General features: G+C 41.6%; 1 protein-coding gene across 30 annotated transcripts in view; it reads right to left on the minus strand.

Annotated features, from left to right (window-relative positions):
- The window catches only part of rims1a (regulating synaptic membrane exocytosis 1a), a 92,061-nt gene that overhangs the window by 75,002 nt on the left and 2,766 nt on the right, over window positions 1-14,293 (minus strand). For all 30 annotated transcript variants that reach the window (XM_070977762.1, XM_070977742.1, XM_070977736.1 and 27 more), the window contains exon 2: window positions 12,577-12,651. In XM_070977762.1, coding sequence (XP_070833863.1) covers window positions 12,577-12,651 — 75 coding nt within the window. The remainder of the gene's footprint in view (window positions 1-12,576; window positions 12,652-14,293) is intronic.

Raw genomic sequence — 14,293 nt, forward strand, 5'->3', positions numbered from 1 at the left:
TCACCTCGCGGCCATTTACAAATTAGGCACTCCAAGTCTCTCTGTCTCATTCTCATTTACTCTCCAACACTTATTTTTAAAGTAAATTTGGTCCCTTGTTACTCCGCTCTGTTGTGAGACGTTTAAGTGAAGACCTTCAAAAGTCAAAGTTTTATTCTCTGCAACTCTTTCTCCAACCTGTCTCCCTCTCAGCATCCTCTCTACCTCGCCACAACTCTCTCACTGCTGTCTTTAATCCAGTCCCCACACACACAAGCACACACACACACACTCTCTTACTGTGGAGGAGTCATCTGCAAGATTGATTGGAGCTCATTCTGTGTCCTATAATAGACAAGCATTAAAAAGTTTCCTCCCTCTCATGCTATTTGTGAAATTGAATGGAAGGTAAAACGCATGCCAGAATTAGAAATGGGCTTCCGGTTTGCAGCAACTGTGTGTGTGTGTGTGCGTGTGTGCGTGTGTGTGTGTGTGTGTGTGTGTGTGTGTGTGTGTGTGTGTGTGTGTGTGTGTGTGCGCATACAGAAAAGGAATGTGTTTGCATGCAGTGAGATCCACCCACACTCACTTTAACACCTTATTATTTGCAGAAAAGAGTTTATCACCTTTATAAGATGATTAGAATCTGAGGATTAGGAAACTGGTCATATACATTGTGTTAGGCTGCATCAAACTCATGTAAAAAAGCAGTTTTTAAGGCACCACAGGTGTGAAAAAATGCTTTACTTCTGCCAAAATTAAACTTTAATAAGACAGAAACACATGTTGGGTTTATTTGGAGTCAATATCATGGTTCCTAAAATATGAGCAACATGCACAAAAGGAAAGAGGACACCTTAGTCTTACTGGATGAAGACAAAATCACTTTTCAGTTTTTACTGTAATTACTGACCAAATGATCAGTATTAAAAGAGATATGCTTTTTAGATTTTACAGACACTGTGATTGTAACACAATGTGATTAAGACTTTAGCCTTGCCATTAAAGTAGTAGGTCAGTTTTGCTGGCAAATATCAAGGATAGTGTGTGATTTCTCCATAATGTGTGTCTGTATATTACACATAGGCCACATACCTGGAAGTGTTTACCCAATGGAACTTAGAGACAGATCTCAAAATTGTATCTTTGTGTCAAAACACTGTTCAGCTTCTCATGTATAGGTTTAAGTCTTCAGTTCATCTTTCTACAGTTCTCACGTGGCTCATGCACAGACACAGTCCTGTGTAACAATGTGTTCTTCAGTTCAGGCGGCACTCAATGATCCGGATCACGTGGCTGTGCTTACACGTTACAGTCCTTTCAGTATGCAGTTACCTCTTTGTGCTTACAGTGTTTCCTTGCTGAGCCTCAGCGGAGGGACACATCCCGGTCAGGGTCAGAATACTCAAAGAGGATGCGTGAGGACAATGTTGGCTTGGCCTTGGCCTTACACTGTCATTTTACACTTTAAAGTGTTCTGGAACTCTTTTGGATGTTTTGCCATAGACCAATATCCCCAGCGTGGGATCAATAAAGTTTCATCTTATCTTATCTTATCTTATCTTATCTTATCTTATCTTATCTTATCTTATCTTATCTAAAGGCAAAGCACCGCAGAACCATTTGTCACTATGAGCAACCCTTTTCCCATGTAAGTAGTCTTGTGATTGGTTGATGGAACAAAACACTCATTTTACATTTATTTTGAACTTCAGAACGCATTTTTGTACAGAATTTGTCCTGAACATTGTCATGGTACCAAAAAAGGATTGTTTAATGGCGTGGCTTCTATCCTTTACCTTGGCTGTGGCAGCAGAATCTAGCACCGGGCATATTTTAAAAGAAGCTATACATGCTCAATAAAAAAATCCAAAAATGATATTCAATTAGTTTATTCTCCGTGTTTAAATGGTTGGTCTCTACGATATGAGCCTTCTTCTGTGCTTACCTCTCCATCAGAGCATGTATGTGCTGTGCTGTGCTGTGCTGTGCTGTGCTGTGCTGTGCTGTGCTGTGCTGTGCTGTGCTGTGCTGTGGCCTGGCTGCTCACCATATGGCAGCAGGGACATGGAGAATCTCTCGCTCTCTAGTTTGCTCTATCTGTGCCAAGCTCTGTTGTTCCTCCTCCGTCCCTTCCCCTCCCTCACTTCCGTCACAGACCTCACCATGCTGAGCTGTTCGGCTGTACTCTCACCTCCCCCACTCCCTCCATCCCTCCTTCTATCCTCCCATCATTTTCTTATATCACACTCTCTCTTATTCCCTTCCAGTTTTTGATGTATTAACTAACTGGGGAAGAGAGGCAAGTCATATTCATCTTGTCAGCCATCAGTGTTTGCTGATTTGTCTCCAGCTATGTAGTCTGTTAAAGTGTTGGTATTGAAAGTTTTGGTTCTAAATTACAGTAAAGAAGAGCAGATTAGGCTTTCAGGAAATCCCAGCACTGAAGAAAAGTGATGATTCATGCCAGAATCGACAGTATGAGTGTATGTGATGCTTCTTACAAACCAGCTCTCTCCTGCTCTTCTCCTCCTTCCTCCTCTACTCCTCTCACCTCCTCCTTCCTTGTCTTTCTCTGGATGCACTTCCCTGACTGCCTTTCCAACCGCTTCCTCCTCATCCTCACTCTTTCTCTGTTTCTCACTCATTCTCTCTTCCTAGCTCTCTTGTGTGCCTCCCATGTTCTTTGGAAACGGTGCTCATCTTTCTATCAGGAAAAGTGTCACTTGAAATATCATTTAATATGATTCTAAAAGCTAATATCATCACTGGCCTGCCTCTGTCTCTCCAGCAGTAACTTAAAGACCACAAACACATGGAGCAACAGAGAAAGGGCTTCCAAAAGAAGCATAGTCAGACTGTTTTTACTCAGAGTGTACGGCATGAGCTGAGAAAGGCTGTCAACCTCAACGCTTGACATTCAGTCTAGTCTTAGCTTAAAAAATATATATATAAAATCATAAAAGAAAACATTTTAGTCTGGTCTTCCCAAGACCACGAATGAGCATTTTAATCAAACTGCTTTCAAATAAGGTTTCATCCAACTGATTTTAGGCGAACTGGCACTGAAAGTAAGCCAGAAAATGACAGGTTGTATGATTAAGAGCTCTGCAGAGCGGGTGTGAGAGAGAGAGGGGTCCGATGTTATTCGTTTAAGCAAAGACTGACATGAAACATGTTCCCATTTGCATGTTTATTTTTAACCGACATGATTCAACCAAAGAGGCCCCCCAATGAATAGAGCATACTGTCTTTACTGTCATGATTGACTGTTATAGACTGTGGAACGCTCCTTCATTCAAGTGTTTATCACACGGTTTGTACGCTGCCATTTAGACACAATTGTGTATTTGCTACATTTTTGCACGCAACACAAGCTAAGAATGAGACAGGTACTGCCCAGCCTACTGTGTTCAAGGAAGCACGTGCAGCCATCCAATGACAAGACAGAGATTTGAATGGAAAAAAAAGTCTCCTCTTTTTTCATCAACGGAAATAAAGAGTGTGTTCTAGTTTTTATTCGGAAATTCCATTTCAGTACCTTTTGCTTGGTCATTGATATCGCATGGAGATATGAGTGTAATGAAGTCAGTGTCGTCTCATCATCAGCTTGTCTTCATCACGTAAAAAAATGCCATTACCAATTCACAATTTTTGTTATCAAAATGTGCACTAGTCTGAATGTTTAGCTGCCCAAGTCTGATATTCTACTGAACAATAAAGGTGTTCACATTAGGTTTCTTTCACATCCAGTTTCTTATCTAGTTTTTCCAGTAAATACACCACACTGACCACAGTTACTTCACTGCAACCAGCATAGCCTGATCCTCACGTACACATACGCTTCAGAACTGACTTTGCTTTACTCATTTGAGGTGCTTCAGCCGGAGGTTTACAATGAGCGCCAGTGGCTTTACCTTTATCTTTTCCATTTTTTCCATCTACAGCGAATGAATGTCATGATCAGCTGTTCAGTGGTGCATTAGCCCTGCAGTAGCCCAGGTAACAGGTTATGCAGTGGAGACAGTATTATTGGTGCGTAGTTTGAATTTTGAATAAAAGTGACTTCAAATTCAATGTAACCCGTGTGATCAGACTGAACAACAAGTGAGGTTTAGAGGAAGCATGGCTGCATATAAAGCGCATGCAAAAACAGCGGTACTCACTAACAAACTTTTTTCTGGTGGGAATTAAGTCAGTGAAAGACGAAAATACTTCAGCTTCAGTAAAACGTCATCAAATCTACAGGCTCTCACTTCACAAACATACAGAGCCCAGACTAAACAGACAGGACTGGAGTTCCTGATCAGTCAGCAGCTAAGCTGTCACACAAACACACAGTTGGTGCATACTTTGCGAGCTAACTTGCTAGTGTCTGTACAGTTGGTGCATTAGCTGTTTGAGGACGGCAAAGACGGCACAAACCCACTAGTGACCAAATCTGGCAAGGCAAAACTTTGTTTAGCCTTCACTCTGAACACACCTTCATAGATTGAGACACATCATTTGGTTTGGTGTTTGAAAGAATCACACTCCCATGGCAGTGTCATAGCATTCACAGTTCATTTCAGACCTTCTCCAGGCAAAGCATAGTGCTTCTCTCCTCCAGTTTTATTTGTTTTACAATGCTCACCATCACCACTCCCTAGTTTACCACAAGCTCAGTGCTTATAATGCCCATATAATTGATCCCAATACACTTCAGTGCATGTTGATTAGCACACCATGTGCTGCTGTATGTATGATGCCTTGTAAATCCTTATCCACACTGCTTCAAGTAAAACAGAATATGAATAAAAATGCCTAAAATATAATGATAGAATGATCTTTACATACAATATAAAGATACAGCTTAACACCATTAAAGACTGGATACTCAGTATGTCACCGGGGGTGCAGGGAAGCTGGGGTGGAGTCGAAACATGTACTGCGTTACCAGTTGTTGTCAATGAGCGACAACAACAGACCCCTCACCGGTCATTTCATCGATTACTGGCTCCAGGCTCCCAACCTGGCCTTTGAATAAAAGGACCAGCAACAGTCTGGGGCCCATAGGAGGGTGCTCACCAGCTCTGCTGTGTCAGTCAAGCTCTGAACCTCATTACCATTCTCAGCTAAGTGGGTGTTGAAGAGCTCAGTGGCTGCTGCACAAGCATTTACCACCAAACAGAAATAAAGTGTGAGAAGAAGCGTGCTGGAGAAGGCACGCTGTCACAGACACCTTATTAGTGAAGTGCACACAATAACATAAAAACACACACACTTGTACGTAATTGGACAAATACCTAAAGCAGACTATTTTTGGATTACATCTGAGATGAGATAAAGCCCAAAGTGTAGAAGATTGAGGGAGAGAGGCTGAGAGAAACAAAGAGATCAAGTTCCAAAAGAAAAAAAAAGACATAAAAGACAAACAGAACAAAAGATAAAGATGAAAAGAAAATGGAAAAAGAGAGAAAGGGAGAGAGGGTGGGATGGAGGGAGAGAGAGAGGAGGGACAGATGGAGAGAGCACCAGAGCCAACAGCAGAGCTAAGTGGGTAGTGTGCTCCCCAGACAGCGCTCCATATGGCCTGGCAAAGCCATACACAGCCAGGCAGCACAAACACACATAGACACAGCATGCACACACACACACACACACACAGACACACACAGCATGTATACACACACAGATACCCACACACTCCTCGACACAAACAATCGGATTCACACACAGAGCGCATATTCACACATTGCCATGTACCCACACATGCAGAGCTCGGTCTGAGGGGGATGCACTCTTTAAAAAAATGACAAAATCACCCTATTAGATATATTTTTAATCTCTTTTGTATCGAGGTATCAATTTACATCACTTCAATCCTGACATTTACTGGAAAATCAAACTGCAATTTTCTGTCCTACAAGTTCAAGTTGAAGAGGAGCACTTGTTTTGCCTGTGTATGCACATCTTTGACGAGCGGTGCATTCACTGGTTTATCAGAATGCACATGATTATTTGTGTGATATAGAATGGAGTCATGTCAGGAGATGGTTGTATGCTTTTTAACACATTGCTCCCATCTGGCATGTTTGTCCAATGCTGCAGCTGTCCGTAAGGTGTTCACTGAGGTAGAAAACAAGGTCACCTTTGTCTGGTATCACTCAATAGATGGTTTCCACTCAAATCTGAGCAAAAAACAGTATTCTTGTGAGTATGGGCTTCAATTATCTGCCAAAGAATTTATTTTTCACGCAAACCAAGATGAAAAAATATGTGAGCAGCTGGACCATGGCAAGTTATTTTAAAAGAACAGCGTAGGTGACTGGCTAACTCCGAGATTGTTAAGATAAATTGCCACTGATTTTTTCAGGTTATGGCACTATGTGTTCCAGAATACCAAAAAAAAAGTTCTTCCAAAGTGCTGTTGGGGGATGGCGGTCAGAAACTGCAGGGTGTTTTACATGCATCTCTAAACTGAGCTGAAAGGATAGTTTGGGCTCATTGAGTATTAATGTTAGCGTTCACCTTTGTTTTTTCTTCTAAACAAGTTTGGTCAATCTGAGGTTTTGTTTAAAATCTGTGTAACTGTTCAAGTGCTCATGTTTGCACCATCAGACTTCAGTACAATATGGCCATATTCACAACACTCGCACTGAGGTGAGCACCATGTTAAATCTTTAAGTTAACAATTTTTTTAAGTAAGCGGCAAGTTGAACAAAAACCTTAAAATGTATACTCATAAACTAACTCCCATTCCATCCTAAAGATTATACAAAAAATACGGTTAAGAAAAAAAGAAGAAATAAAGAAATGCATGGCTTTGATTTGTCTTATCCAGTGAAGACACAACGCTCTCAAACATACAGAAATGTAACTGAGAGTGTGTCCCTCCCCAGTCCCCACTGGAGCAGAGACTCATGGGAAGACAAGGATAACAGCCAATCCCTGAAGAGAGTGAGGAAGTGACTCCTCACTAATCCCAGGGGTCACAAAGGTTACTACGGGGCTGCTGGGCCATCGCCATGGTGCCCCGCTGTCAGGGGACACCTGGCCACATCACGTTCAGCGATGTGAAGTGTAAACACCCTCACGCTGCAGTACTGTACATGCATGCTGCCTTTTCAGAAGCGTGGGGTTCACTGTGCAGACGTGGGTGGTTGGAGGGAGGCACAAGGGTGGAGCAAGGACTGAAACATCCCATGCATGTAATAAGTGATGGCACTTGGCCAAAATCTGACCAGACCTGAAAAGTCTGTTGCAGCAGTGCGAAACTGAAGAAAAGCTAATGTTATGATTACAGCATTTCTTACTTATCATTTGCAAATTATCTATCATTGATTGACATTTTCGGGTGCGTTGCTCCACGGAGTAAACTCACAACTGTTAAACTCAAATCACTAAGCTTCAACAATGGTATGCAAAAATTCTGCATTAACATAGGAACTCTCAGTGGTGAATAATAACCATAGAGTGCATGGTGAAAAATGCTGATTTAAAATGCATTCAATAAAACAATGTCATTACTAACACATACTGTATTGTGATATAGTGATTTTATCATTTGAAAGCCTTGCATATGGTGATTAACTACAGCCCAAGGATTACATGTTCCCCTACAGACTAAGAAACTTTTACAACTCACAGGCTTATTAAAAGTTTTAAAACCCTGAGAGATTAACTGAAAAGTACACAAGTTTAAAACAAGCCACTTTCTCTTACAGTGCTTTCAGATTACCAGCAGCTCAATCAACAGCTCACCAGAAGTCCGTCCTGTCTCTACTGAGCCGATCAACCTGACAAACGTTTGGCAGGAACCGACCATCAGCCGCCAGGTTTCCCTGCCCACTTTATTTCCTACAGACGTTACAATGATTGTGTGAATAAACATTCTGCCTTCAGAAACACACATTGAACAGTTAATGTCTGCCATCCAGGGTTTCCCTGAGCTTTTTTTATTTACTGAAATGAGCACAGGAGTGACCGAGTGATACACTGATATTAAGAAATGTTGACTGGGTCTATCAGGTTGCACATTTCCAGCTAACAATGCAAACTTACCTGGTCAGCAGATGACCAGCTACATGTTTCTCCAGATACCAACAATAACAAGTCAAACCTTCTCTCACTGTTACAGTATCTAGCCAGCCATTCAGCATTACTAATAAACAATCAAGATAACAACGAGTAATTCTGTTTCCACAAGAGTGTGTTTGAGCAATGTAAAAAGCGACAATCATACATTTAAATTACGTATCAGCTGTGCATTAGAAATAAGAATTTCGTAGCAGAACATTTGATGGGGATGTAATGAGGCTGTCCTCTCCTGCAAACAGTTTAAAAATGTATCAGTCAAAAGATACTTCCCTAAAACTACTGACACAGCACAAAAGCTAATCATTAAAGTAAAAGGCTGAATCCATTTCATTGCTTTCACCTCCTGCTTATACTGTGTGTCCAGGTGTGAAAGGGGCAATGGAAGATCCATTATTGTGAGATAATATCACTGAAGCAACATGGTAAGACCAGGTTCAGCAAAACATGAGCACTGCCTGACCACCGTGTAAGCAAAGCTGGGGTATCCATGCAAAAGGCTCGGGGAAACAATCAGGTTTAAGTTAGAAACCTGGAAAACACACCACAAACATGGGTTTTTTTTAGAACACTACTGTGTTCACTCCAAATTCTGGCTAACAGTCACAGCCTCAAGGAATGTGCCTCAAGGAGCTCAACAGTTCTCCTGGTTTGGACTGGTTTGCTTTAAAATCACTCTATAGACAGCTTGGTAATAAGGTATCCCGAGGTATCTAAGAATAGCAACATATCAGTTTCATTACCGTCATTAAAAAAAATGCTGCGTATAGGTCTATAGGAGCCTAATATAATTGTAGCATCGTCATAACAAAAATGAAGTCCACTCCGTTCAATGTGTCTGGTTGAATTTTTACTTATGAAGACGACTGTGCAAAAGTACAGACTAAAAAAATGAACCCAAGCAGACACAGGTATGTCCAGGCGCTCATTTAGGCGCGTCTGAGCAGAGTACCGTTATCTCGTCCAAACATACGGAGAAACTCCTCTGTTGAAAACGCTTTTTCAGCCTTTTTCCTTCTTGCTATTGTTCTTAGCTCTCATGAAATGCAAATAAAACAGTAAAATAACACTTCGGGCTGCTCAGCAGAGTCCTCTGTGAGCTCTCTGCTCATTCATGAGACTGAGCGCTGAAACTAACTGCGTGATTACACCGGTCAATAGCTTAGCGACCCGCCCACATTCACCATAGAAACACCAATGACGATCCAGCAGGAAGTAACCCCAGAGATAGGTTATTGCATGAAGAGCGCTCCCTCCACCCTAGAAACCCCCTCCTCTTTATGTAAACAACCAGGACCTTCGTGATTGGTCTCAAACTAACACAGAGTCATAGGAGGAGACATTAGCAGCGTTTTTTTGAGCTGGAATATAACTATTGACCACAAAAAGCAAAGGTAAAACATATTTTACGATTTAGCAAAGTTTTTTTCTGCTACTCTTTGGCTGATAGCTCGCCGAGTTTTCGTCACAGTGAGGAGGCAGACATCTTCGTGATCATCAGACTCTGCTTTCATACGATACTTGGCTTTTGTGGTTTGCGTGAAGTGGTGAAATCAGCAAATGCCGTACCCTTGATGTGCGCTACTTTCTTATTTTCGTTACATGCGTATATAACTTCTTGGGGTATGAATTATGTTTCATTTGGGTTTCTCCCCGTCATTCTGGTATTCTACAAGTTAGGACTGGTGCTTCTTCGCGTGAGCATTGACCGTCTGAACAGCACGCATGTCACGGGAAAATGTGGGCATAAAGAACACTGTTGGAATACTGACTGTAACGTCTGGTGAATAATGCGGGGAATACTGACCGGAGAGGCACAGATTGTATAATGTTAGAAATAGGGGCCATATTGTGGGATTCCTCAGAGAAGCAGATGTGCTCCAGCTGATTTACTCTGTAATCCCACTTCACTCTCTGATCCAACAACACACATATACTCCAACACACACATACAGTGCACACAGATAGAGCATAAACAAGCTTTATCCTTTGATCATTGTGTGGCAGAAAAAAAGACATTAGTGGCTGCAGAAGTCACTGCGAACAGAAATGCACAGAAACTGGCATTTCAACATGCAAATAAGCCAGGGGGGATGGAGACGCTCATATAACATCAAAGAGAGAAAACGACAGTCTGTTTCAAGTAACGTTTGCAATTCAAGTCTGTATTAACAACCAGTGATCAAATAACCACACACACACACACACACACACACACACACACACACACACACACACATGCATGCACACACACACACAGCAGTGATGGAAATATGATCACTGAGCTGAGACATGATAAAGAATCGCTCCTGACCAACCCATCAAGCATCCCATTCCCACTAATTGGGGACGAGGTGGAAGGCGTTCTTCCAGCAAAAGCTAACCTCTAAGTTTGCAAAGAGACAGAAACCATTCCATTTTTCAAATAAAATAAACTTACAAAATATCAACAACGCAAATATTCTTATACATTTTGTAAGCTATTTTAATGACTTGCCTGTTAGTGAAATGTTTGGAGTGGGTTTAATGTCCCACTGCTAAGCAGTGACACAGTGTAAGAGTGTAAGACTTTTATTATGAAAGATAGAAACATGGAAGGAGTGAATGTGTGATGTGCTGAACAACGTTGGATGCAGTAACACCATCTTGGTCAATCGCTGTATATATTCATCCAATCATCCAGTGCTAATATATACTGTATATGTTACAGTCATCTAAATACTTTGACTTTGTTTCTGACAAATCACATCTTTTCTGTTTGATATGTCAGATACTGCTTTGGTTGTTAAGTATCCATGATTGTCACATGACACACTGTGACAAGATTCAGATTGCTGTGTCTTCACAACTGGTCACAGTCTGCCACATGTTAGCCTCTGTAATCAGATGTGTTTTAGTGCAATGCTGCTTGGAACGTCTTGACTTCTCTGCTACAGATTGTGTACAGTCTTTGACTTTTGATCAATCCCTTTTAACTAATGATTCAACTGGTGCCCATCCAAATGCTGAAACAGCTTGTCCCCTCAAAGAAAATGAATGAGTTTTTACTCCCACAACCTTGGATGACCAATATAATCCCTCCTACTCTGTGACACCGTTGGCTTGAAAAAGTCCATTATTGTAGTCTGATGAAAAGAAGGAAAACCTGGGGATGGATGATGGATGAGGGTAACCTAAATGTTAAGTACATTTTTGTGGGTGTGCCATGAAAACATTTAGCTAGCTTCAGGTTCTCTTCGACTAAATCATCTGTTGTTCGGTATCTTCTATTGATAGGTGTTTAGCTTGCTGTAGCTCACCTATGAAGTGAGGGAAACATCGAAAATGAACAACAAAAACATTTAAAACAGCTTATCTTTAATGACAAGCACTATTTTAATGAACGTGTGCCATTGACCAATTGTGAGGGATAAGAGAGCTGAAGTACGAAACAGGAAGCTATTATAGCTTGTTAGCGTGTTCCCTTTTAGATAACCCTGCTCTTCCAGAGTATACCAAAAGACAGAAGTCAGTGTCACGAATAGCTAAGTTAGCAACCAACTGAGCTATTAGCCAGCTAGCTAGCAAGCTCACAACCAGCTAGCATACGGTTAGCTGTCTTGCCACAGTAACCGTATGCACTAGGCCCAGAAAACAGACTCGTATGATCAACAACATTTGCTATTAAGTTTGACTTCACTCAGGGCAAACAGAACTGTTTAACTATTTGCTATGTTGCTCAGTGTAATCACATCACAGCGGTCATGTTCATCTGTTTTCAAAAGCTCATGTAAATTTCACACACAGGAACTGGAAGTGAAGAAGAAGTTGAACTGAACACACACACACACACACACACACACACACACACACACACACACACACACACACACACACACGCACGCACACACACACGAAGGAAGTCATTCCTCCATACCAGCAACAGAGCTGAGCAAACTGTGAGACACCCAGAGCACCTGAATCCAGCCTAATCTACAGAGGAGGACGACAACATCAGCTTGTCTCTGAAGGCTCAACAGGATCTGGATTGGACTTATCACAGTTAGTGAGGCCATCTTTGTAGCAGAAGCTGTGCAGTTGCTGTCTGACAGATGACAGACAGCAACTGGATAGAAGTCACACTGAAGGTAAAGAAGTGTGCAGCTTTTCAAAAATGTATTTTCAGTGACACCAACTGAGGAAAATATTTCCTAAATATAAATCAGTCTAAATGAGATGCTTGTGCTATGCCTCTCCATTTAAAGTATTATACAAATTGCATAATAATATCACCAAAACATGAGTTCATATTGATGTTGTTGACTCATCCAAGGTGTAAAACAGACTTCTAAACATGAATGTGAGAAATAAGGACAGACTGCCAGCTCTTCACTGGAGGTTGTTTCAGGCCACTGGGGTGAACGGAGTTAAAGTGACGCAAAAGCAAACAATAACACCTATTTTAAACTTATTTTAGGCCACTCTAATTCCTTATGGTCAAGTTGATAATGAGTTGGTGGTTGAATAACTGCTGCCACTCACCGGACGTCGTTTTGCTGCGGAGGTTTCTTCTGCCCAACCAGGTTCACCGTTCTTGCTTGGATAGGCTTCTCTTCTCTGAAACACATGAGGGTTAGGACAGCACTGTTAGAACAGGCCTCTCCTTGGTGTCAGTTAACTTACACAACAGCTTGGAACAGAGGTCAGTAGATGTTTTTGGACACACGTTAGCTGTCATCTTGCAAAACAGCAGAGCATTCTGCACATTTCTTCTTCACGTGTTCATGTCAATTAAAACACGAGCATCACTCCAGGCTCCAGGCTTTGTTATGCTAGGCTTCCCTCTGAGTAACTGCTAGCTTTCAAATGCCAATATTTTTTTTTCATATTCTCATAAAACCTCATGTTTTAAAGTTGTTTTCTCTGTTTGGGTCTGATCATGCTCTCGCTCCCAATCAATTGTCGAGTTCTGTTTTAAAAGCATAGAGGTTTGCATTTTTAGCTGACTCGGTACAGCTGTGTCACCTGAGCTTGAATGACACTGCGCTCAGAGGACCAAACCAACCAAACCAAAAAAGCAAACGCTCCAAACACAAACTAAACCAGTTAGACTGCTCATTTAGACACACTGCAGTGATGGAGATACCTTTAGGCCTCAGACAACAATGACATGTTTTCAATATGTCCACTGACACAGTGGCAGTGTGATTCAAAAGCATCTCATCCATAAACATGAACAGTGGGCTCTGATCAGTTTGATCACAGAGGGAACTCAAGAGAGAAATCCCCGCCAACACCCACGCTGTCGAAAACAGAAGACATGTCTTTTTATCGTCAGTACTGTGGGTACCCCTCTCACTATGAGACACTTTCTGCACATTAGGACTGGTGATATCTCTTTGTTCCGCATGGACTCTGTCCATCATTTGCTGTACTGTACCGGGATTCTCCAGTAAGAATACTGCATTACCTGCTGAGGGGACTTACTAATCCTACATACTACATTCCAGCAACTTTCAGGATCTTGATAATAGATTTTTATGTTGCGTTGAAATGAATGGAAGCCAGGTAGTGTCTGAACTGCAGTATTCAAATTGCTTTACAGAATAGTTAGCTGTGCTGTAAAATCGATGTGATTTGTAGTCAATACGGATGAAGCAATCCCGTCTGGCAGATTGCTAGCATGACCAGTACTGACCTCATCAAACTAACTCACTTTTTTAAAAAAAAAGTCAGCGTCATGATAAAAATTCTGTATTTCCATTGTCAGTCAACATTCATTCACTACAGGCTCCTGATTCAATTTTTTGTGTTAGAGCAATCCCTGGCCTCGTGTTACCTTCCATACAAATGATCCCTATCAGCACCACACAAGCATGTAATGTACTTTAGGGAAAAGACAGCACTGGTATTGCATTCTTACTCTGTATTAGCAGATTCCCTGTGTTGAGGTATCAGAAACAGAAACAGGAGGGGAAAGTTGGATTGCTGCATCCCGCGTAGTTAATGGGCGAAGACATGCAAAACTGATATGAAGTGATTGCAATGCAATGCGAGAATTTACCTCCACTGAGTTTCATCAGTTCAGTGCAGCAAAGAGGGCTATCCTACCTGCCAAACTGTCAATACATTTGATCACCTGTGCTTGGCTGTATCAGTAAAATACAGATACTCTGAATATGTGTGACTCTTGTTTATAACACAGTGAGGGGGTGCTACCCGTTGATCATTGATGCTCTAGTCTGTTATATTGCTGTAG

The sequence above is a fragment of the Chaetodon trifascialis genome, chromosome 13 (assembly GCF_039877785.1).
Source record: "Chaetodon trifascialis isolate fChaTrf1 chromosome 13, fChaTrf1.hap1, whole genome shotgun sequence".
NCBI classification, from domain to species: Eukaryota; Metazoa; Chordata; class Actinopteri; order Chaetodontiformes; family Chaetodontidae; genus Chaetodon; species Chaetodon trifascialis.